Genomic DNA, 21,589 nt, shown 5'->3' on the forward strand with positions numbered 1-21,589 from the left:
TGGCAATACTCTCTCTAATCCACCCCAGGATCCCCCTGGCCTTGTTGTCCCTCAGGGCACACTGCTGGCTCACAGACTCTTGTTGTCCACCAGGACCCCCCAGCCCTTTCTGCAGAGCTGCTTTCTGTGTCAGCCCCCAGCCGGTACCGGTGTTTGGGGCTGTTCCTCCTCAGGTGCAAGACCCTGAATTTGTTGAATTTCAGAAATTGTTCTCTGCGAGACGGTCGCGGGTCCCCCAAGCACGAGGGGACAGAGGGGACAAGGGGGGACAGGGACCTTGATCAGGTGGGGGGCGGGGCGATATGGGACAGAACACGCCTCCTTTGTGCATGACCACGCCTCTTTCCCATGGCGGGTCTTTCTGGCCCCGCCTCCGCGCGGGGCACGCTGGGAGTTGTAGTGCGAGCGGTGCGGAAGGCGCGGCCGCCATGGCCCCCGGAGCAGCCCCGGCCCCCGTCCCGGTCCGGGTGCTGCTGGTGCTGCTGGCGGCCGCCGCCCGCCCCGCCGCCGCCTGGGACCTTTGGGCGCTGCGCTGCGGCTTCTCGGCGGACTGCGAGTGCGGCTTCGGACCCGACCTGCGCGGTCAGCGGGAGCGGCCGGGCGGGAACGGGGTCTGGGGCAGGGGGACCCTCAGGGGTCGGGGGCGCAGCTGCCGAGACCGGGGGGTAGCAGGGGAGGGGGGCGCAGCTGCCGAGGCCGGGGGCAGCAGGGGAGGGGGTCCTGGGAGCCAGCGAGGGTCTCCAGGAGAGCCTGCCCGAGGGGATCCCGGCAGGCAGCGAGGGTCTCCGGGGAGCCTGCCCGGGGCGTCCCTTTCAGCGGGGTCCCTCAGCCGGGGATGAGGGGCCCAGCGGGGCGGCCCCAGGGTCGGGAATAAAGCGGTGACAAGCCGCGTTCTCCAAGTCCTGGTTTCACTTCCTTTCAGGGCTGGAGTTCGACTTGGCCACGAACCTGGTGGGGCAGCCCCTGGTGAGGCAGCAGGTGATGAAGGGGCTGAGGGGGTTCCTGGAGAACGCGAACCCAGTGAAACCCCTCGTGATGTCCTTCCACGGCTCCACAGGAACAGGCAAAACCTACGTGAGCTCCATGCTCATCCGCTACCTCTTCCAGAGCGGGCTCCAGAGCCCCTATGTTCACCACTTCTCCCCCATCGTACATTTCCCCCACGCTGAACACATAGAGCAGTACAAGGTAAGGGACACTGCTCAACAGTGCCACTTCACTGGGGGGGTTTGGCTCTGTCTGGGTTGATCCTCAGTCCATATGCATTCAAGCTGTTTCCTGAAGTGCAGCAGGAATAAAAAGCTCTTTGTTTTACCCTCTCAGACAAACATAGCTGAGAGAGTGGCTCCATACACTGGCTGAAGGATGCACTAGTAACTGCAATATACTCAGTTATTACTTTCGTCCTCTCCACAGCAGTCCCTGCCCTGATGGTGTTCTCATTCTTAAATATTTACACAGCTCTTTGAACACACAAACAAAAGTGCTTGGCTTAGATGAAAGGCACTAAAATTTTCCCATTGCTTTCCAAACAGCCTGATGGCTATAAAAACCTGCATATCACTGGACTTGTAATCCCCTCCTCACAGAGCACACAGCTCCCTCGCAGCAGCTCCAGACTCTCCATGGTGCCGTTCTGTCTCATAGAGCTGAGACAAGAGAGAAATCAAAATGCCAGATTTTCAGCAGAGTGGGAATTCAGCACACCTGGACCTTTAGTTTCTGGGCATTTGGAGAAGTTATTTGTTGTATTGTGTCCTTAAAGGAAATGCTTTTGGAAAAGTAAATCCCTTCCTGGCTGAAGTGCTTCAGTGAGGAGTTTCACATGCCCCCAGGCAATGTGAGTGGTTTTGTGTGGGCTGGGAGGTACCTTCAGCCATGATAAAGAGCCGTTCTGGGTCAGTGCAGGCACATGTTTCTACATCAGAACAGGAGCTGGCAAGAAGCTGGGAACTGTGGATACAACAGGGAACAAGAAGAACGTGGGGAGCTGTAGGAGTCTGAATCTCCAGCTTTAGTGTGCTGCCTCCTCCTTTAAATCTGTATAAAAAGACCTACAATGGTTTAAAAAAGCTGATAAACACCACTGTGTGGAACCCAGGATAAAGGGGCCTCCCCAGCACTGGGTGTTTCAGCTCCACGTGTGTGGTGCTGTGCAGGGACACGCTGCTCTCAGCACCTCTGGATGTGTTGAGCTCCTGCCTCAGCCTTTTCTGGGGTGTTTGAGCCTTCCTGGCCCTCTCACTGCCTCACACTTGTGGGGTTTTTCCTAGGAGAGCCTGAGGCGCTGGATCCAGGGGAACCTGACCAGCTGTGGACGCTCAGCGTTCCTCTTTGATGAGATGGACAAGATGCACCCAGGCCTGATTGATGTGATCATCCCATTCCTGGGGCCCTCGTGGGTTGTGTACGGCACCAACTACCGCAAAGCCATCTTCATCTTCATCAGGTGAGAGAGGCCTCTCCATGGGCCCTTCCAGCTCACTGCTGCCCATTTGGGCACAGGTCACACCTACCTCAGGGCACAGGCTTGTTTTGCCTTTCCTTCTCCAAGCCTTGAGCCTCTCCAAATGCCAAGAGATGCAATCTCACAGTGAACAGACAGATCTGGAGAGTGTGAAAAAGCCTCCTCTGCTTGTTATTTGGCTGCCTCTACAGGAGTTATTTTGGGCCAGGCAGCTGGGAGCTGCTGGCTTGCACTCTGCAGGCTGGTGGGTGTCAGGTGCCACCTGAGACACCGTTTTCCTGGCTGCACAGTGGATAAGACTCTCATTCTTGTGCAGCAATGCAGGAGGGGAGCAGATCAACAACGTGACATTGGCTCTGTGGCGTGCCCGCAAGGACCGGGAGGAGATCAGCCTGCAGGACCTGGAGCCAGCCATCTCCAAGGCCGTGTTTGAGAACCCTGAGAGTGAGTCCATGGAGCTGAGCTCCTCCTGTAGCCCCAGAGCCCAGCACAGGCAGCCAGGCCTGTTCTAGGAAGGCACCCACACCACCTGCTACCTCCCAGGCAGCCAGAAAGGGACAGAGGGGTTTTGAGGAACTGGAACTGTGATCCCTTTGAGGTTTCCTTCCTTCTGAGCCAGCAGACCTGTTGCCATATTTAGCAAAGTTCTTGGGAGACAAGGTGTGTTTGCAGCTGGGGGCTGGCAGACAGCACAGCACTGAGCTATATTGATCCCCACTGCCTGCCTGCATCTGCTTGCATTGCCCTTAGCACAGGGAGCAGAGCTTAAATTCTGACTAGACAAGCTAAATCCCTCCATTTTTGGGGGAAGAAACTCTGTTTGTGGGGGGAGGTGACAACTGATGGGTTCAAAACCAGCCAGATCTCTATTCAGCAGGGTATTCTGGCTTCACACAAAGCAGCTCATTGACTTGCAGAGCTTCTCTGAAGGTAAAACCTTCTCTCCTTTTCCTTGTGCAGGTGGCTTCTGGAATTCTGGGATCATTAATGAGCATCTCATTGATTTTGTTGTGCCTTTCCTCCCACTGAAGCACCACCACGTGAAGCAGTGTGTTGTCAGTGAGCTCATCCAGCAAGGCCTCGAGGTACGGCCAGATGTGGTCCAGGAGGTGGCTGACAGCATCCCCTACTTCCCAGAAGAGGAGAAATTATTCTCATCAACAGGCTGCAAAACTGTGGCCTCTCGCATCAGTTTTTTCTTCTAGTCACTGGCAAGGGCCTCTCTGAGATCCACATGGAGCTGGAAAGCAGCCAGGGCTGGTGGGATGTGCAGTGGGAATGGTGTGTCACTCCCCACAGCACAAGTGCTCTCCTGCTGAGCTCTCTCCAGCTCTAAGGAGTCCACTGCAGGATGCAGCTGCAGGACCAGGTGCAAATTATGTAATTTAAAGCACTTTACTGATTGACTTTTGGCCAGGTAAAGGTGGATCCACCACCTGAGACATGTGTGATGACATGGGGAAGATGCTGAGAGGGTCTGCAGTGTCAGGGAGGTTCTCACCCTGTCAGCAGCACCCCTCCAGAGCTCTCCCCACTTCTGGCAGCTGTTGATACCCAATAGGTTAAGATTCTGAGCCCATATAAGAATAGTTCTTCCTTACAGCATTTTAACAGTTTTTTTTTAACCTTTTTAAGCATAGCTGTGCCTCAGCTCCGTGGCACAACCTACTGGTGCTGACTCCTGTGAACACCTCAACATGGCAACCAAGGTTTCTTTTCAAGGACGTTTTAGAGCCACCCACATTCCAGCTTCCTTTCACTGTGAATAGGTGCTTGGTAGCTTCAACACCAATGAGAGGGGTAATGTGGGAGAGGGGAACACCTGATCTGCCATGAGCCAGGCTCCCCTACCACCCCGTCATCCATGTTTCCCCTAAGGGCCAAAGGATTTCCCTGTAGCAAACCAGGAAAACAACAACAAAAGACTTGCTTGTTTTACCAGCCGTGAAGGATCTCATCCTACCTCCAGGGGCGCCCACAGTGCTGCTAACGGTTTTGAAAATTCCTTTTATTCACTGATGGTTTCTCCAGCAGAGTTGGTGCTATGAGCTGTGGAGCTCCTTGTACATCCTTGTGCTGGTCAGACCTTGCAGGCTTTGGCTGGGCCAGCAGCCATTCAGCTTCTGGAGTGTCACAGTGGGGACCTGGGGACAAGTTAGAGAAGCTGAGGGCTCCAGACTGCCAAGCAGGGGATGCACAGCCTGGCTTTTCCCCTGATTTTAATGCCCTCTGTGCTGTTATGGAATAAGAGGTCAGAGGAACTAGAGTCATTCACTCTCTAGGAACAACCTGCTCAAGGGATGGGTGTAAGGGCACTTTGCATATCTTCCAAAGCTCTGCTTGTTCCCTGTATGGAAATGAGCTGCCAGTGCTTGGGGACCATGCCAGCTCCAGGCCCTGAGCTTTGGGGATTTTTGACACCACCCAAAGGCTGCCCAAGAGCTGGCCCAAAGACAGAGGCAAAAATTCTGCCTCTTGCAAAAATACGAATTTCTAATTTTAAAATAAATCTTATAAGAATGAAACAGTTTAAGTGTTTACATGAATTCCTGCGGGTAGTGTGGAAGGACTTGGAAGATTTCCAATTTCCAGCACAGCGATGTGCTGCTGGGCTGGGGAACTGTCCCGGTGCCCTGGTGGAACAGAGCTGTGCCCTGCTGGCAGAGTGAGTGGAGACGGAACGGGCACCGACACACAAACCGCGGGGCCCAGTGCTGGGCATTTGCTGCTCCTGCGAGTCCGTCGGGGACCCTCTGCAGAGCTCCTCGCCGTCTGCACAACAACCACGTCTAGGACCAGCCGGCCCGCGGGGCATTATCACAGCGGCGACACCGCCCCTGACACCGCGAAACCACTCACGACACCGCCCCGACACCGTGACACCGCCCCGCCGCCCGCTAGAAAGATGGCGGCGCTGCCCGGAACCAAGATGGCGATGTGGGCGGGGCGCTGAGCGGCGCTGGGCAGTGACGTCAGGCGGGCAAGGAGGGCGATGCTGGCGGCGGAGGTGGCGGGGAGCGCGCGAGCCCTCGTGGGGCGGGCGGGGCCGCGCGCCATGGTGAGGGCGGGGGGAGCGAGGGCGGGGAGGCCGTGAGGGGAACGAGGGGAGCTGGACTGTCAGGGGAACGGGGCTGTGAGGGGAGCACATGGAGATGGACTGTGAGAGTAGCGGGGGAATCGGGGCAGTGAGGGGGGCACATGGAGCTGGACTGTGAGAGTAGCGGGGGAATCGGGGCAGTGAGGGGGGCACATGGAGCTGGACTGTGGGGGGAACGGGCTGTGAGGGGAGCAAATGGAGATGGACTGTGAGGGGAGTACGGGGAACGGGGCTCTGAGGGGAGCACATGGAGCTGGACTGTGAGAGGAACGGGGGAACGGGGCTCTGAGGAGAACAGGGTGGATCAGGACTTTGAATCGAGCAGACGGAGCGGGGCTGTGAGGGCAGTGCCGGGGAAGATCAGGTCATGGGCGAGCACCGGCAGCACGATCAAGGCTGTGAGGGAGGCACCGAGGGAAGAGGGACTGAAGGGAATGCTGTGGGAATCGAGGCTGTGAGGACCCGGCCAGCTGCGGGGAGCATGGACGGAGCAGGTGTGAGCCATGCTGGAGGGGATCAGGCCCGTGCAGGGGCCAGGGGCCTCATGGTGGCCCGTCAGAGCCCTGCTGACAGCTGGCATGCAGGTGGCCGGCCTGGGCAACTACGGGATGCGAGGCACACGGCACAGCGTGGGCATGGAGGTGCTGGACCGGCTGGCCCGGCAGCTGGCAGTGGCCGAGGGCTGGCGAGTGGACAAACGGTGCTGTGCTGATGTGGCCCTGGCCACAGCCCACGGCCTGGAGCTGGTGCTGCTCAAGCCACGGAGGTTCATGAACCTCAATGGGCTCAGCGTTGCCAGTGCTGGTGAGCAACTGGGTCAGCCCCAGAGCCTCTAGTGGCACCAGCCCCCTGTGACAGCCCTGCTGTCTCCTTGCCTTCCATGGCTCACTACAGCCCCACTCTGCAGAGTCAGGGCCTGGTGAGTCTGTCTCCCCTCATTTCTTAGGTTGTATTTCTGTTTCCAAAGCTGAGATCTACAGCCTTGGCCCCGGAGACATTTACCTGGTTCACGACGACCTGGACAAGGCCCTGGGCAAGGTGGCAATCAAGCTGGGAGGCAGCGCAAGGTATGGGGTAGCCCCAGCTCCCTGATGGTGTGAGCTGGTTTGAGGCTTTAACATGCCCATACACGTTCATGGGCTGTTCTTGGCTCCAGCCTTGCAATGTTTCAGCTCTTGTCCTGGACTCGATCTATTGCAGAGGCAACAGCTGGCTGTTTGGGCAGCCTCCCAGTTCCTGCCCTGGCAGGGAGGGCAGGGAGCCTCCTGGAAGCAGCTATGGGCTGGATTCAGCCCACATGGGTTTTTTATAGCACTCTGCCTCCACTGTGCCTGCCCAGCACCAGACATTTAACCTAGGAAAGCTTCCACTGCGGGATGGGGCAGGTACAGTGCTGGGCCCCAGTGCTCAGTCACACATGCACCAGCTGTGGCAAGAGCTGACACACACAGAACAGTGCTGTCCCAGCCCTGCTTCCCTAAATCCCCCAGCCAACTGCTCTGAGCCCCCAGGGCTGGATGTTCCTGCAGAACCAGGACATAGGGACTGCAGCCCTTGGCTGGGACCACGTTCCCACATTCCTGCAGGAGGAGACCAGGGCTATATGGGGAGGGTGTCTCTTACAAACTAAGTGTGGGTTTTCTCTTTCTCTCTCAAGGGGACACAATGGGGTCCAATCCTGCATCAGTGCTCTGCAGTCCAACGTGAGTGGGTGTCAGGTGAAGGGGATCAATCCTGTGCTCTCTTTAATGCATGGCTTGTTCCCCCACCCTCATTTTTCTGATTCCTCTTAGACAAGCCCCTGCTCCCTTCTCCCCCTTTTCTCCTTCCCCGTCATCCTGGAGGGCTGTTGTCTGTTTGGCCGCCATGGAGGACATGGAAACAATTAGCTGGAGTGCCTCTGCCAGGCCTGGCAGGAGCCTGGGATCTCGGCACGGCTCAGCTAAAGCCTCTTCCAAAATTATGTTTCTTGGAGCAAGCACTCAAAACCACCTGGAAAACATGAGGAACTGTTCCCTTGCTGCCCAGCCCCACTCTCAGCACTGTCACTGTGCCTAACTCTGCCTGCATACTTGAGAGGAAGCTCCCCCAGCTCTCTCCCTTCCTCCCCAGGAGATGACCCGGCTCAGGATTGGCATCGGGCGGCCAGAGGGTGATGTGACAGTGCCCAACTATGTCCTGTCTCCGTTCAGTGCTGGGGAGAGGGAGAAGCTGGATCAGATCCTGGCCCAGGCAGTGACCTGCCTGCTAGAGCACATCCAGAGCCGAGCACCTGCAGAGCCAGGGGACAGGGGCTGACACAAACCCCCAGGACCCTTTGGCTGATGGACAGGGTGCTGCAGGCACTCCGGACTGACCAGGGAGCTGGAGCAGAGCTGGCCCAGCCTGGCTGGGAGCTGGGGCAGCTTCCTTCCATGCCCACACCAATCCAGGCAGCTCATGTCCCACATGAATCCCTGCAGAGGCTCCATGCCTCAGTTTGGCACAGAAATTAAATAAACCCTCACCCTGACTCTGGTCTGCTCCTGCCTCTCTTCCATGCGCCGCTTGCCAAGCTTGGGTTGTCCTTGGCGCTGCAGCTCAAATCTGTGTTCCCATCCCTGTTTGACCAGCACAGCCTGGAGGGAGGCTTCTAGTGAGAAATGGGGAGCAATAGGAGCTAGCTCTGTAGAGTCCAAAGGCACTTCAGCTTTGCTGAGAAACTGGCAAGCACGGAGAGCCTGGAATCCCATAGCGTGCTGCTCTGACTGAGCTGCAGCAGGGCTGGCCTCACAGTGTTTTTGAGTTCAGTGGTTTTGGCTGAAACTGTGGAGTTTCCAACAGCTGCAGGAGTTCTGGCTTCCCACAGGCCCATTGCAGGTCTCGTGGAGAGCACAGACTGAGGCAGTGTGTCCTCGCCACCGCTGTGTCCCAGAGTCCTGGGTGTGCCAGCATGTCCTGCCCAGCTCTGTACCCAGGAACACTGAGACACCCAGCAAAGGCAGCTCCTCTCCTGCATCCCAGCAGGATGGAACAAGCACGGGACACTTGCTGGCTGACGTATACCACAGTGTTTCTGTTGCTTCCATGCTCTGCTCCAGCTGGCACCAGACGTTCCTCTGCTCCATCCCCAGCTCCTGGAGCACTGAGGCTGCCTGGGCCAGGGGAAAAGCTGGGAAGCAAAAGTGTGCCCAACCTGTCATCCCTTCCTCACCCAAGTCTACACTGGCTGGGACCCTGCACTTACAGAACAAGCACTTGGCCTGCTCCTCCCTGTTCTCCAGGAGATCCACTCGGTTCTTCAGGTCCTGTGTGATCTGCAGCTGGTTGTTTTCCTTTCAAAGGTCCCTGCTGTAGCTGTTCAACCTGCTCCAAATGATGCTTTCCTGAATCCCTTGCAGTCTCAGACATCTCTCTGGGTGTCTGCTAACAAGGCCTCCACCTGCTGCTCCATCACCTCCCCTCCAGGGGAGAGCTGAGCTCCGTGAAGATGCCACCCACCTTTCCCACCCAGACCCCAAGGGTGAGCTTCAATCTTCCTCCCTTCCCCACCTCTCTCCTTCCCTCTCTTTCTCCCTTACAGATTTTATTCCCAAAGTTCCCAGCTGGGGGAATTGCCAGACCCTCACCCCTGCAGCACCGAGGTGACCCCTGGCAACTTGGGGCAATGCCAGCACCCAGCACATCAGCTCAGTCAGTCTGCTTTAATCCTCCCTGGGCTTCCACCCAGGCACGGCATGAGGGACAAGCCCAGTCAGTGGCAGGAGGCCACCACGTGTGCCAGCCCAAAGTCCACTCCCCAAAGTCCAGGCTGGTGGAGATGGCAGAGGTGGCATCGCTTGGGACTGTCCTGGAGATGTGTCCTCAGCAGAGATGGAGCACAGCGCTCCTCTGGTCTCTCCACTTGGCAGGGAAAGGCTTTCCTGGGGCAAATCCTGCCTTGGGTGGATTTGTCACATGCAGATTCGAAGAACCCCGTGGGGCTCTGTCCAGGGCAGCTGCATCTCCTGAGTGGGAGAGGGCAGTAAAAGGTCCTTGCCCATGGGGCTCCCAGCTGGATCACAGTCCCTCATCCCTAGGAGGCATGGACACAGACATCAGCGGTCACGGCAGGAGCAGCCCCAGCGTGTTCACGCCTGCAGCGAGGCAGTGGGAGGGCTGTGTTCCAGCCTCCCCCGGTCTGGCAGCTCCCAGGGCACTTCTGCTGCCAGGACAAGCAACCTCAGGCAGGGAAAGTCTGAGCCAGCATTAACTGTGTCCATGCTGCCCTGGGGCTGAGCCAGTGTGGGTTGCCTGCCTGCCTGCCTGCATGGCCACAGCCCCAAGGAGACACACTTCTGAGGGGAGCAAGCAGTGCTGGGCTGAAACGTTCCCCTGGGAGATGCCCCAGCTCTTTCCACACTTTTGCAGCAGGAAAAGGAGCGTTCTCCCTTCCTCATCTGAGGGACTGGGGAGCAGCATGGACTCAGGGAGATGGAGGGCCCTGTTCCCATATCCCCTCCAACACAGTGCAGCCCCACATGGGACATCTGTGTCCCCACCCCTTTCCCCACCTGGAAGAGACAGTCTGGTCTCTGTTTCCCGATGTTTTGAGTCTGACAGGGAGAGCTGCTGCCCCATGACAAAAACAAGCTAGGCATGTGGGACACATCTGAACATGGCACATGCAGGGAGACACTCCCCAGCTGCTCTGTCCCCTGTGCCCAGGTCTCACAGCCTTGCTCACCATCAGAGCTCGTCACGGGCCGTGGAGCGGAGGTGGCCAGTGCTGCCCCGTGAGTCCCTCAGTGTCTTCTGTGAGCCAGCCCAGTCAGTCTTCTTGGCATCATCATCCCAGATGGTGGAGGTCTCAGTGTCACTCAGCCAGTTGCTGTCCCCAGCGTAGTGAGTGGGATAAACCAGGAGGGGGTGAGCTGAAAACACCAGCAAGTCCCGTGGGGAGAAGTGCCGCTTGTAATCCTCGCTGGGGAAAGGGGAGCAGACCCGAGAGAAAAAACTGGCTTACAGAAGAGAAAAAGCACTGGGAAAATCAAATCAACCACTTGGGGAAGGCTCCATGCAGGGCAGGGAATAGGGAGGGATGTGGGGAATGAGGCACGGAGCTGGGGAACGCTGGGCAGGGACTGTGGAGGGATTACAGAGAGGACAGGACCTGTGGCTCCCCACCAGCTGGGGCCGGCTCTTGGCACAGAGTGGGTCTCTGGCACAGCATCCAGCTGGCCCTGAGACAGAGCTGTCTGGTGCTGTTATCCCTGCAAGCAGGGGGCTTCCAGCTGCTGCTGGTGCATGTCCAGAGCCCTAATCTGTTCCTCCGTCCACCTCCAGCCTGCCTTTTACATGCCCGATCCATGTTTTTCTCCATCCTGCTCATTGGGTTTCCCAATCCCTTCTCTCCCAGGACACCCACCCACCCACTGGTGCTCATTCACCCCCTAAATTGCTTCCCCCTCCCCAGACAAAGCCTTTCCACTGACCCCCACCCCAGAGAGGGGCATGAAAGGGCTCCAAATCGGGGCTGAGACCCCCAACCAGGGGCAGGAAACCGCACAGCCCCCCAGCAGTAGGGTACAGGGGGCTGCTCCCTGCCCCTTGCCATGGGGCCAAAACCCTGTGCAGGGCCCACACCAAGCCCCAGCTCCGTTCCCATTCCCCCACCCCATGCTGGCAGAGGGCCATTTTCCAGCAGCCAGAGGCCAGGCAGCGGCGAGCTGAGAATGAGCTCATGCTACAGATGTTTTCCTCCAGCATGAGTAACGCCTGCAAGGGGGGAACTGGGTGAGGTGGTGACGGCAGAGAAGAAATACATTGTCCCACACTGGCATGGCCAGGCCAGCACCCTCCTGCACAATCTGCTCCTTACTTGGGGTGCTTGTCATACATGATGGGCAGATACTCGTCCACGGGCAGCATTTTGGAGAGGGGTTTGGTGGCCAGCAGCTTCTGTGCCCCATGGTGGGAGATGGCGTAGGCCAGCGTCCAGTACGAGTACCCGGCCACCACCAGGTTCCGCACACCTTCCACAGGCGCCTCATCCTCGTCGTTCACCTGCTTCCTCCCCAGGTAGCTGTGGGGTGGCCAGGGAGCCATGAGAGCCAGCCTTGGGGCCCCCCACCCCACATCCCCCTGGCCCCAGCACCTACATGAGGTCCCAGTCCTGCTGTGCCCGCTCCAGCTCATCCATCAGCCGCTGTAGCCGTGCTGGGAAGGCAGCCTCGAAGCGCACGTCATCCTCGAACACCACCGACCTCTCCAACCCCCGGGACACGATCTGGGAGAGGGGACAGAGGTGCCAGCCCATCCCAGCACTGCTCTGGGCCATACTGGGGCCACTGACCCTGCAGGACACCCCTTCTCCCCAGGTCCTCCAGACATCTGTGATGCTCACAGGGTCCCTGCCCACTGCTGGTGGCCCTTAGGGACTCCGTGGCCGCTGTGGCCCCATACCTCCTTCCAGATATTGTAGTGGCTGAGGAAGCAGCCAACCTCGCCCTTGGTGAGCGTGCGGCCGGAGAAGGGATCGTAGTACCCGGGTAGCAAGTCCACACCCAGCACCTTGATGTCACTGCTGTTGAGGGTGCTGTAAGGCAAGGGGCTGCATCACCGAGATGTCCCACCAGACACTCCCTGTCCCCTCCCCACGGTGACACCATGGTCACCTGCCATCCACAGCATCCACCACCCGTGGAATGATCTCCAGCTCCTGCAGGGATGCCAGCATTCGCTGCCGCCGGTCTGGCCTCCGCACCAGGTTGATTAAGAAGATCTGGGAAGAGGAGAGCCCCAACAATGGGACATGTTGTCATGGGGGACACACAGGCTACTGCAGGATGGGGACAGAGACTCAGCCTTTGTCATGGATAGATGCAGTCAGAGAGATGGACACAACCAGAGAAATGGACAGGGGAACATGAGCAGCCCCACTGAGCACTTACTTCATCGAAGCCCATTTTTGTGAGCGGCCTGGGCAGGAGAGAAATGTGCCTGGAGCGCTGCATGGGGGGACCATCCACTGTGGAGAGAGGAGACAGTGGAGCCCAGATTCCCCTGGCTGGGAGCTGGGGCTGACAGCCCTGTCAGGACCTGGAGGCCTCCAGGACCTCTCCACCCATGGGCACTCACCCATGGCCTCCAGCGTGAGATGCACAAAGTTGGCATGATCATCCTCCAGCGTCTGGTGGGCCTTCACAGGAACATTGATGTAACCAAAGTGATGCTGGTTGCATACGTGGACCTCCACACCTGCCAGATGAGACAGGTGAGCAGCACAACCCCCCCAGCCCCTGCACCCCCAAAACCCCCATCACCCTCACCAGCCTCCTGGCAGGAGTAGGCAAAGACAATGATGTCATCGAAGGCCCAGGTGTAGTTGGGGTGGGGTGGGTAGAAAGCCAGGTGCGAGGTCTCCTCCTTGCGCAGGTCGATCAGGAAGGTGGCGTAGACCATGGGCACGCGGAAGCAGCCCCGGCGCTGCCGGTTCTTGGTGGGGAAGTAGTCGGGTGTGCGGCGATAGAACCCCTGCGGTATCACACCCCACAGTGCTCCATGGCAGAGAGCTCCTCCACCATGGGGCTGTCCCATTCTCCAGGGATTTCTGGGGACCCACCTGGGGTGTGATGCCACACCAGAAGTTGGAGTAGAAGGTCTGCGAGTCCAGCATGGGGGCCACCACTGACTTGTTCTGTGCCATGAGGAACTTGAGGGTCTGGTTGTTGGTCAGGATGCTGTCAGTGTCCATGAACTGCAGAGACAGCACAGGTTCTGGAGACATGGAGAAGCCCACCTCAGCCCCCACGCCACCAGTGCCCCAAGTCCCTTACCAGGATGTAGTCTGCCTGCTGCTCCCGGGCGTAGGTGAGAGCTTCCTGCTTCAACTTCATCACGTTTTCATAGCGTTTGTCACTCCAGTGCTTGGGACCAAGCTCATCGGGGTAGGAGCTGGGCAGGGGGAGGCAGGGGTTAACCTCACTCCCTGGGAATGCACAAACTCAGTGCAGGCTGTTTGTGCTAGCAGGCTGAGTCAGCCCCACTCCGCTGAGCTCCTCCTGGTCACTGGCCAGGGAGGGTTGATGCTGCTCCAGGAGCCCCTCAGCCCACACCTGCCCCCATCCAGCCTCACCTGGGCTCCTCTTGCACCTTCAAGGCCACCGAGTGATAGTCCTTCCCCACGGCCCCCAGCCACTCCTGCAGCATTGCTGTCGTGTTGTCCGAGTTGTGGTCTGTTGCACACCTGGGGTAAGGGGACATCAGCCTCTGGGGGTCCTCCTCAAGGGACAATCAGGACCTCACCCTGCACTAGAAATGCTCATGGGACCAAAAGACTGAGCCAATGACAGACTTGCTGGGAATGTAACATGTAATTTGAAGGAACCAGGGCTGTGCAGGCAGGAGGGGGAACACTAACTGAAAATTTCTTCCTCGGTGCCACTGCCAGCTAGGCTGTTCCACAGCTCCCACCCTGCATCCCAGTGGCAGCCCTGGACATGTTGTCCTCACCCCAGCCTTGGGACTCCCCACCACGAGCACTGCAGCACAGCTGCTTTGTCCCCCTGTCCCTGCACCCCACAGTACCCCTGTGCATCCCAGTGTTCCAGCAGCGAGAGGAAAGGACTCAACAGCAAAAAATCAACAGCAAAAAACCTCCCTTCCTGAACATTCCCTTGCTGGGCACCATCACCATTCCCAACTCTCCCACTCATCCCCAGAACAATGTTCACAGGGAGCCCAGCACAGACAGAGCTGAGCCCACCTTGCACTGGGCCAAACCCCGAGCTCCCACACTTCTCGACCAGTCAAAGACCCCGGGACATCCCCCAGGCACTGGTGTCATGGGGATTTGACAGATTGAGGGGAGAAGGCAGGATCTGTATCCCACCAGCTCCACGGGCTGCTCTTGAAACACCCTGCAGGGTCCTGCGGCCGGGGGATCCCGGAGGTGCAGCGGGTAAAGGTGAGGACCCCCCTTCCCCTTTCCCCTTCCCCTGCCTGCAGCCGACCCCCGCCCCAGCCCTGCAGGATCCCCCGCCTCAGCTCCCCCGCCAAAGCAGCTGCAGAAAAGTTTCCGACAAGTTCAGGCGACAGACGGCTGTGGCGCGGCGAGGAGACAGGAGACTCCTCTTCCAGCCAACCCCCGGCACGGTAAAAGGGGCTTGGGGGTGAATTTAGGAAAGGGAGACCGAGGGGTGAGCCCGGCGGGGACGGGGACGGCAGCGCCTGTCCCAGTGATGCAGAATCCCCTTGTGCCCGGGGGTCCCCGCTCTCATCAGCCCCAAGGCTCCGTCAGGGGAAAGGCTGGGGTCCAGCCCTGCCCCGAGGGGCAGCCCGAGCCCCTCCCGCTGCCCTGCGGGGTCCCACACACGGGGCAGAGCCACCCCTGGCATTGTGGGGCTGGGGACGCTGCCACCAGCGGGGTCCCTGTTCCTCCCGAAGGTCCCTTTCCCCTAAAGATCCCCATTCCCCCGCAGTTCCCCATTCCTTCGAATCTGTTCTGTGCACCCAAGAGCCCCCAGTTCCCCCACTCTCCCGCGTTTTCCTCCGGGTCCCTGCTATCCTCGGCTCTCCATTCCCCTCACAGCCTCGCCTAATCCCCGGACCCTCCTTCCCCCTCCATCCCCTTTCCCCGGGGCTCCCCGCCGTCCCTGTGGCTGCAGCATCCCGGCTCCCCCGTGATGCCCATTCCCCACAGCCCTGTTCTCCCCCAGGACCCGTGCCACTCTCTGCCCGCTCCCCGGGGTCCCGCAGCCTCACCACAGGGCGATGCTGCCCGCGGGATAGTCCAGGCGCTCCAGGGCTCCCAGGCAGTGCGGCAGCGAGTGCTGCGCGTTCCGGGCCAGGAGGGCGAGCACCAGGCGCGGTGGGGCCGGCCCGGTGCCGGTGCCGGTGCCGGTGCCGGTGGCCAGGAGCAGGAGGAGGGCGCAGAGCGGCCCCGCGGCGCCCATGGCGGAGGCGGCGGGCGGGGAAGGGGCGGGCTGGGACCCGCCGTGCTCAGCGCACCCCCCGCCCCCGGCCCCGGCCCGGCCCCGCCGCCGCAGCGAGCCCCGGGGGCTGGGCTGGGTCTGGCTGCCTTAAATAGAACCGAAATCGGTGCTGAGCCCCGCAGAGAGCCCTTGGCTGGGGGGCGACAGAGCGGGGACACCCCGGGAGCCGCTCCCGAGGATGCTCCAGGGCATCCCCACGGCACACGGGCGGGTCCCCACGGGTGGGTGGGCAATGGGATGGAGAGGGGGGTTATGGTTTGCGGCAATATGGCCAAGGGTTCCCGGGGGCAGCATCGCCAGGGGGCTCATGGACAAGGAATCATGGCCAGAGAGGTTTGTGGCTGAGGGGGGCTTGCATGGCGAGTGGGGGTTCTGGCTGCCGTCCTCACCAGGGCAGCCCACCCCTGTGAGCCATGTCCCCCCAGGCTGTCCCCATGGCTGGCCATTCCCAGGCCCTCAGGCGTGTCTGCGACGTGTCCGAGCCGCGGGCAGGGACAGGCCCGGGGCCTGTGGGATGTTTGACCAATCCTTCTGGTTTTCCACCCAATCCATAAATACATCCGTCAGCTCCCGGAGCAGCGCAGGCCTGGGGGTGCTCGCGTCCTGCAGGGCGGGCAGTGACTCCGCCAGGAGACATTGCTGCTCCCCACAGCGATGCCGGCCCCTCTCACTGCGCTGGCACCGCGCCCTGCTGAGGCACGGGTGGGTGCCACACGAGGCCGAACTGTGCCCACCCGTGCCAGGGTCAGGGGTGCCCGGGCAGCTGCTGTCGCCGGCTCCGTGTCCCCCCGGGGCTCCATCGGGGTGCAGCAGAGGGGTCGGGAAGTGAACAATCCAGAACACCTGAAAGAACCAACAGAGAGCGGGGGACTCACAGGACCCGGCAGTGACTGCGAGGAGAGAAAAATGCTGTTTACAGCCTCGGCTCGGACAAGTATTTCGGGAAGGGCTCGGCGCCAGCGCAGCCGGGAATTCCCAGCCATGGAGGAGCTGCGGGAAGGGACAGGAGCCCGAGAGCCCAGCAGAGCCCAGCAGGGCCGGACCCACCCGTGTCCGTGTCGGGACCCAGCCGTGAGGCTGAACGAGGGGCAGCCCCGCAGCCCGGGACGGAGCAAGGGCGGCAGAGCAGCGGGAATGCCCCGGGACACCCCCCGGCCCTCGGGGACACCCCCGGCACCGCCCCCGCACCACCGGCCGCTGCTGCCCCCTCCCGGCCCTCGGCGGGGAGCCCGGGCTCGGCCCGAGCTGCATCCGATCCCCACGTCCCTACAACCTTCTCTCCCTGCCTTTCTTCATCCCTGCTTTCCATCATCCCTATAATCCTGATCCCCACACCCCTCCAGCCCTTCACCCCTCCGTTCTTTCATCCCTTTTTCTTTCTTCTTTCTTTTCTTCTTCATCTCTCCATGTCTCCATCCCTGCATCCCTTCCCTTCTTCATCCTGATATCCCCACATCCCTGCATTCTGCATTGTCCCTCAGGGTCCCAGCTGGACCTGCCCTTCCCCTGGCACCCCACACAGCTCAGCCAGCCAAGCACAGCCACGGCCCCACTGCCCTGCAGAGCCCTCACAACACTCCCAAGCCGTGGGTTCCAGAGCAGAGAGGGTGGCACTGCCCTTCCCAAGCCCCTTCACCCCCAAAGCAGGCAGAGGAAGGGGGGCTGCCTCTGTGACACAGGGAAACTGAGGCACGGGCCAGTGAAATGTGCTGCACACAGGCTGGGAGTGGCAGAGGGACAGAGCACCCTGTGCCTGCCCTCCCAAGCTCTGCTGGGGTCAGAATTATCCCTGCCTTTGCAATCTGCCTTCCCCTCACATCCTGGCTGCTCACAGAGGGCTCTGCTCCTCAGAGCCCACTGATGGCCAAGAGGCACCTTATGGGCAGTTTGGGGCTAAAACAACCCTGGGTGAGCTCGGGGAGAAGGGGGGACACGGAGATTCCTGTCAGGGCTCCTGCTGTGTGCCCCTCAGGGTGACAGCCCACCCAGCTCTGTGATGCGGCTCAGCATCTCCATGTGCACCGCGCTGCTAACATGGGCTGTGACAGCTCCTGTGCCCCAGGAAGGCAGCTGGCAGGTCCCCACAGGGCCCAGGGTGTCCCCAGGGGGCTCAGGACACCTCACAGCTCCGTGCACTCGTGGGGATACCTGCAGTACAGAGCCAGCATCAGCCTGCAAGCATCCTGCCTGGAAAACACCTCCATCCCCAAGGCTCCAGGCAGGAGCAGCCCTGCACAAAGTTTACAGGAGTATGTTTGGTTTTTTTTTACAGGAAAAAGTTGCTCTCGGACCCAGGGATGAAGATTTTGGTTACCTCCCACCTCTCTCCGCCCCTTCCTTGAAATTTTCTAGGATTTTCAGCGAAGCTTTGAAAAGCTCCAGTTTCCTCAAAGGTCCTATTTTTCTGCTTTAAAAGGCTCAACCTTGGCTGCAAAAGGCAAATATATAAAGATATGTATGTATATATATGTATCTATAAATGCAGAAATCCAGTGTGTGTTCATGGCCAAGGCCAATTTTTTTGGTCAACAAAAAAAAATTATTAATCTTCTTTCACAAGAAAAAACATCCTGGGCACCCAACTAGCTGCCCAAAGTCCATGGTACTCCCAAGGGTCCCCATTCCCAGGCTGTGACATTGCCCAAATGATGCTCTCCCCTCCAGACATGCTTTCTCCAGACCTCCCCTGGCTTACCCAGCCTCAGAACATCAGCTCTGTTTCCTGTGGGGAAACTGAGGCACAGAGCCCTCCCCTCTGCTTCTCAGCCTCCCAGCAAGTGCCTGCCCAGGGGGAACTCTGGAGCCAAGGGAGTGCCTGTGAATCCACCACACCCTCTGCTCTGCAAGCCCCTCATCCTGCACCACTCCAGCTGTTCCAGATGTTTTCCCCACCTCCCAGCTGTTGGGTAGCTCAGGAGGCCAGTGCTCCCCTCTCAGCTGTGCTTTCCTTCCAGGTCTCTGCTAAACCCATCACATCCACGGGCTCTGCTCCACTTTCCTCCTCCCAGGCTGCTTCTGCAGCGAGCAAAACCCACAGATCTTCCCACACAGAAAAATGCAGGGGAATTCACGTTATCGTGGGGGGATTTGGGCCATCCTGGGAGGGATTTTGGCCACCCGGGGGGATTCTGGCCCACCCAAGAGAGGCTGTGCCAGAGGAGCTGGGGGAGCTGATGGGAGCAGCATTCTCATCCTGGCTGTGGGGAAGGGGAGATTTGTGCCCCTGTAAATGGGGCAAGGACACACTGCCAGCGTCCCCCAAACCCCAACCCACTGGGAGACCCACTGGGGTATTCCTGGTGGGATTTCCTGTGAAATCCTGGGGGTGTGAAGGCTTCTTGGGGGTCCTTCATGTGCTGCTGGGAGCAGGAAACCGTGCTGTGCTCCACCTGCAAGGCACTGCCACCCTGGGAGCCCCATCCAAGCCCTGCAGTGGCCCAGTCCTGCCCCTCCTGGGTGGCACAGCTGGCTCAGCCTCAGGATGGGCCCTTTGCTCCCCAGTCTGCACCACATCTTCTGCCATCAGGGCCAGCAGCACCCTGGGTATCAAAGGCACCCCAGGCACCTGTCAGTGGGCACAGGGACACCTCCCACAGCAAGGGGAAACTGAGGCAGGAAACCAACGCTAGGAGAGGCTGCAGACCCAGAGGGACAACAGGGAGCTGCCCCGTGTCCCCCCAGTGCCACAGCTCGGAGGGACAGCGACAGAGGGGTACCCAAGGACTGGGTCCCCCCCGCAATGCACTGACCGTGCACTCCCGTCCCTCCCTCCTCTCACCCCGGTGGGGCTGACGGTCGGTCCCGTCCCAGCCCGGGGCAGCTGTGACCGCAAACAAAGCTGTCCCCTCCGGCACAATACCCTTCTGTCCCCCCAGCTGCTGACCGCTGGGGTGGGCAGCGGCCGGGCTGGAGGCGTCGAGGGGCCGTGCCAGGCCCCCGCTGGCAGGGGACAATGTTGGCAGTGATGGAGAGTAGGTATTTCAAAAGGTTTTGTTTTCGGGCTGACCCGCCGAGCCGGCGTGACCCCGCAGCCCCCCACCCAGCCCTGCTCCTCCGTCCCAATAGAAACCGGCCACATTCCTGACCTCGAGCGGGGGGGAGCTTCAAACCTCCCCGGGAAGGAGACAATGGGGGTGTCAGGGCAGTGATTTAGGAGGGGGGGCTCTTTCCATCACAAAGGCGAGACAAAGGCGCTCGGCGCTGGGAAAGGGGCTTCGGCGGCGGCTCAGGAGAGGGGCCGGGGTATTGTGCCTGGCCAGCCGGCCTCGGCTGCAGGGCTGCCAGGGCCTGCCGGGTCCCTCTGCGTCCCACCGGGTCCCACCGGGTGCCAGCAGGTGCCACTGGGTCCCATTTGGTCCCACCCGCCCCTCCAGTCCGTACCGCAGCCTTCCCGCGGCCACCCCGGAGAGCGCAGCCCGGTGGCTTCGTGGATGTCACCGCGCCCCGTGCTGGGAGGGAGGGAGGGAGAGTCCCCATCCCCACGTGGGATGGCTGGGGCACCCCCTGCTCCCCACAGCTCCCCATCCCAGGGGGCTGGCCGGGACCAGCCCATGTTTTGGGGGTCAGATGGGGCCAGGCCCCCACGGGCAGCTGTCCCAGACCCAGAGCCCTGAGCCGCCCTCCCCGCCAGCCCTGCCGGGTGCCCAGGGCTCCATCCTCCCCTGCAGTGCCCATTCCGGTTCCGAGGGCCGGCCGGGGATCAGCAGCTCCTCTGTGCGGAGCTCAAAGGGGCTTTGTGCACCCCGGGGCTGCCGGCACCCAGCACCGCCGGCACGGGCACCACCGGTGTCCATCCTGCCCGCCCTGCCCGGTGCCCGCCCTGCCCGGTGCCCGCCCTGCCCGCACCTCGCAGCCTGCGCCCCCCACAAACCCCCCTGTTTGCAGCTGCCCCCTGTCCCACCCTCCTCCTCCATCCCCGCCGGTCTCAGCCTCTAAACCGTGGCATAACCGCCCCACAAAAAAAAAAAAAAACAACAAAACAAAACCAAAAACAAATCAGGAAACTGTTTAAGTAGGGGACTTACGGTGTCTTCTGCTGCCGAGTTGAGACCGAGTGTCCGGCGTGTCCCCGGGACGGCGGGATCGCAGCCTGCACCGAGAGGGGAGGTTTTTTACAGGAGAAATGTTTTTCTCCCGGTGCTGGACGGCTGATCCGAAGGAAAAGCTGGAAACAAGTTCATTGGTTTTGCTCTCGCTCCCTGTCCTTGCCCTAATTTTTTTTCCTGGCAGCTGGTGGGAGGAAGGGAGCTGGCAAGGTGATGCTTTTAGGGGAAGTGGGGAAGTGCTGGTGAAAGAGGCATTGACCGCCCCGGAGCCCGGGGGAGCCGGGAGGGCGGCAGCGATGCCCGAGCGCTCGGGCTGTGCCCGGGCTGGGACCATCGCTCCGAGGCTCCGCTCCTGCCGAGGCTCCCGGCCAAGCAGCGCCCGCGGCAGGTGGAGGGGCGCCGCGGGCTACACCAGAAAGCCAATGACATCAATGACATCATGTTGTGGGTTTGTTTTTTTTTTTTTTTTCCAGGATGAAATTTGCAGACAACTTCCCCCGAGCTGGGGCTCCGCGGCGAGGACCAGCACGGGTCTGCCCAGGACACCCTGGTGCCCATCGAGGGAGAGCAGGACTTGCCCAAGGCTTAATTTTTTTCCCCATTTTGGGTTAAAAGAGCTACATTTTAATTTGTGAACTGGCTGGAGCCGTGCGAGGGGCTCTCCCCAGCGCACAGAGAGCGGGAGCAGAGCGGCCCCGGCGCCAGCGCCCCGCGGGGACCCCCCAACCCACGGCGGGGCAGGATCCATCCCCGGCCGCGCAACCTGCCATGGCTCCTTTCGCCTCTTCCCTCTTAATTTTGTTTAGAAACTTGTCAGGTTGGTAGATAAAGGAGGTGGAAAGATCAATCCCGGCTTTTCATCAGTGTGGGAAAAAGTATTTCACTAATCCATATTTATTGGTGTAAGGAACCGGGGGGGGGAAGGAGGGCAAGAGACCCTAATGGTCAGAGCAAAGGACAGAAGGGACAGTTTAAGGCTGCCCTTTTCCGAGAGGTCACATGTCACCAAAATCTTTCGGTTGTCTCG

The 21,589-nt window shown here is 60.0% G+C and overlaps 3 protein-coding genes across 7 annotated transcripts; 2 read left to right on the forward strand and 1 right to left on the reverse strand.

The window, feature by feature from the left end:
- Nucleotides 1–267: 267 nt before the first annotated feature.
- Nucleotides 268–5,007, forward strand: TOR2A (torsin family 2 member A). 2 transcript variants are annotated; one of them, XM_074556665.1, is made up of 5 exons: nucleotides 268–582; nucleotides 923–1,188; nucleotides 2,274–2,449; nucleotides 2,784–2,911; nucleotides 3,428–5,006. In XM_074556665.1, the coding sequence occupies exons 1-5, from the start codon at nucleotides 303–305 to the stop codon at nucleotides 3,670–3,672; spliced, it is 1,095 nt and encodes a 364-aa protein (XP_074412766.1). In that variant the 5' UTR covers nucleotides 268–302; the 3' UTR covers nucleotides 3,673–5,006. The 2 variants fall into 2 exon arrangements, with proteins under 2 accessions (XP_074412766.1, XP_074412767.1); XM_074556666.1 differs by having other exon boundaries at nucleotides 334–556; nucleotides 3,428–5,007.
- A 371-nt stretch (nucleotides 5,008–5,378) lies between these two features.
- Nucleotides 5,379–8,081, forward strand: PTRH1 (peptidyl-tRNA hydrolase 1 homolog). 3 transcript variants are annotated; one of them, XM_074556670.1, is made up of 5 exons: nucleotides 5,379–5,474; nucleotides 6,149–6,368; nucleotides 6,532–6,631; nucleotides 7,222–7,267; nucleotides 7,677–8,081. In XM_074556670.1, exons 1-5 carry the CDS (start codon nucleotides 5,460–5,462, stop codon nucleotides 7,860–7,862), a joined length of 567 nt encoding a protein of 188 aa, XP_074412771.1. In that variant the 5' UTR covers nucleotides 5,379–5,459; the 3' UTR covers nucleotides 7,863–8,081. The 3 variants fall into 3 exon arrangements, with proteins under 3 accessions (XP_074412771.1, XP_074412770.1, XP_074412769.1); XM_074556669.1 differs by having other exon boundaries at nucleotides 5,400–5,525; XM_074556668.1 differs by lacking the exon at nucleotides 5,379–5,474 and having other exon boundaries at nucleotides 5,777–6,368.
- Nucleotides 8,082–9,233: 1,152 nt separating this feature from the next.
- Nucleotides 9,234–15,640, reverse strand: CERCAM (cerebral endothelial cell adhesion molecule). 2 transcript variants are annotated; one of them, XM_074556664.1, is made up of 13 exons: nucleotides 15,288–15,640; nucleotides 13,660–13,770; nucleotides 13,361–13,478; nucleotides 13,147–13,281; nucleotides 12,854–13,058; nucleotides 12,663–12,782; nucleotides 12,476–12,552; nucleotides 12,200–12,306; nucleotides 11,988–12,120; nucleotides 11,684–11,811; nucleotides 11,404–11,607; nucleotides 10,270–10,506; nucleotides 9,234–9,550 (listed from the first exon to the last, which is right to left on the reverse strand). In XM_074556664.1, exons 1-12 carry the CDS (start codon nucleotides 15,476–15,478, stop codon nucleotides 10,272–10,274), a joined length of 1,764 nt encoding a protein of 587 aa, XP_074412765.1. In that variant the 5' UTR covers nucleotides 15,479–15,640; the 3' UTR covers nucleotides 9,234–9,550; nucleotides 10,270–10,271. The 2 variants fall into 2 exon arrangements, with proteins under 2 accessions (XP_074412765.1, XP_074412764.1); XM_074556663.1 differs by having other exon boundaries at nucleotides 9,234–9,618; nucleotides 15,288–15,639.
- Between the last annotated feature and the right edge of the window lie 5,949 nt (nucleotides 15,641–21,589).

This window comes from Zonotrichia albicollis, chromosome 21, assembly GCF_047830755.1.
Source record: "Zonotrichia albicollis isolate bZonAlb1 chromosome 21, bZonAlb1.hap1, whole genome shotgun sequence".
Lineage (NCBI taxonomy): Eukaryota > Metazoa > Chordata > Aves > Passeriformes > Passerellidae > Zonotrichia > Zonotrichia albicollis.

Coding starts and splice junctions, on each gene's coding strand:
- TOR2A (XM_074556665.1), top strand. CDS start 303: ATGGGACAGAACACGCCTCCTTTGTGCATGACCACGCCTCTTTCCCAT. Junction 2,450..2,783: donor GCCATCTTCATCTTCATCAG/GTGAGAGAGGCC, acceptor ATTCTTGTGCAG/CAATGCAGGAGGGGAGCAGA. Junction 2,912..3,427: donor CGTGTTTGAGAACCCTGAGA/GTGAGTCCATGG, acceptor TTCCTTGTGCAG/GTGGCTTCTGGAATTCTGGG.
- PTRH1 (XM_074556668.1), top strand. CDS start 6,068: ATGCTGGAGGGGATCAGGCCCGTGCAGGGGCCAGGGGCCTCATGGTGG. Junction 6,369..6,531: donor GCTCAGCGTTGCCAGTGCTG/GTGAGCAACTGG, acceptor CTGTTTCCAAAG/CTGAGATCTACAGCCTTGGC. Junction 6,632..7,221: donor AAGCTGGGAGGCAGCGCAAG/GTATGGGGTAGC, acceptor TTCTCTCTCAAG/GGGACACAATGGGGTCCAAT.
- CERCAM (XM_074556664.1), bottom strand. CDS start 15,478: ATGGGCGCCGCGGGGCCGCTCTGCGCCCTCCTCCTGCTCCTGGCCACC. Junction 12,121..12,199: donor GTGGATGCTGTGGATGGCAG/GTGACCATGGTG, acceptor CTTGCCTTACAG/CACCCTCAACAGCAGTGACA. Junction 10,507..11,403: donor ATGTATGACAAGCACCCCAA/GTAAGGAGCAGA, acceptor CCCTTTCCCCAG/CGAGGATTACAAGCGGCACT.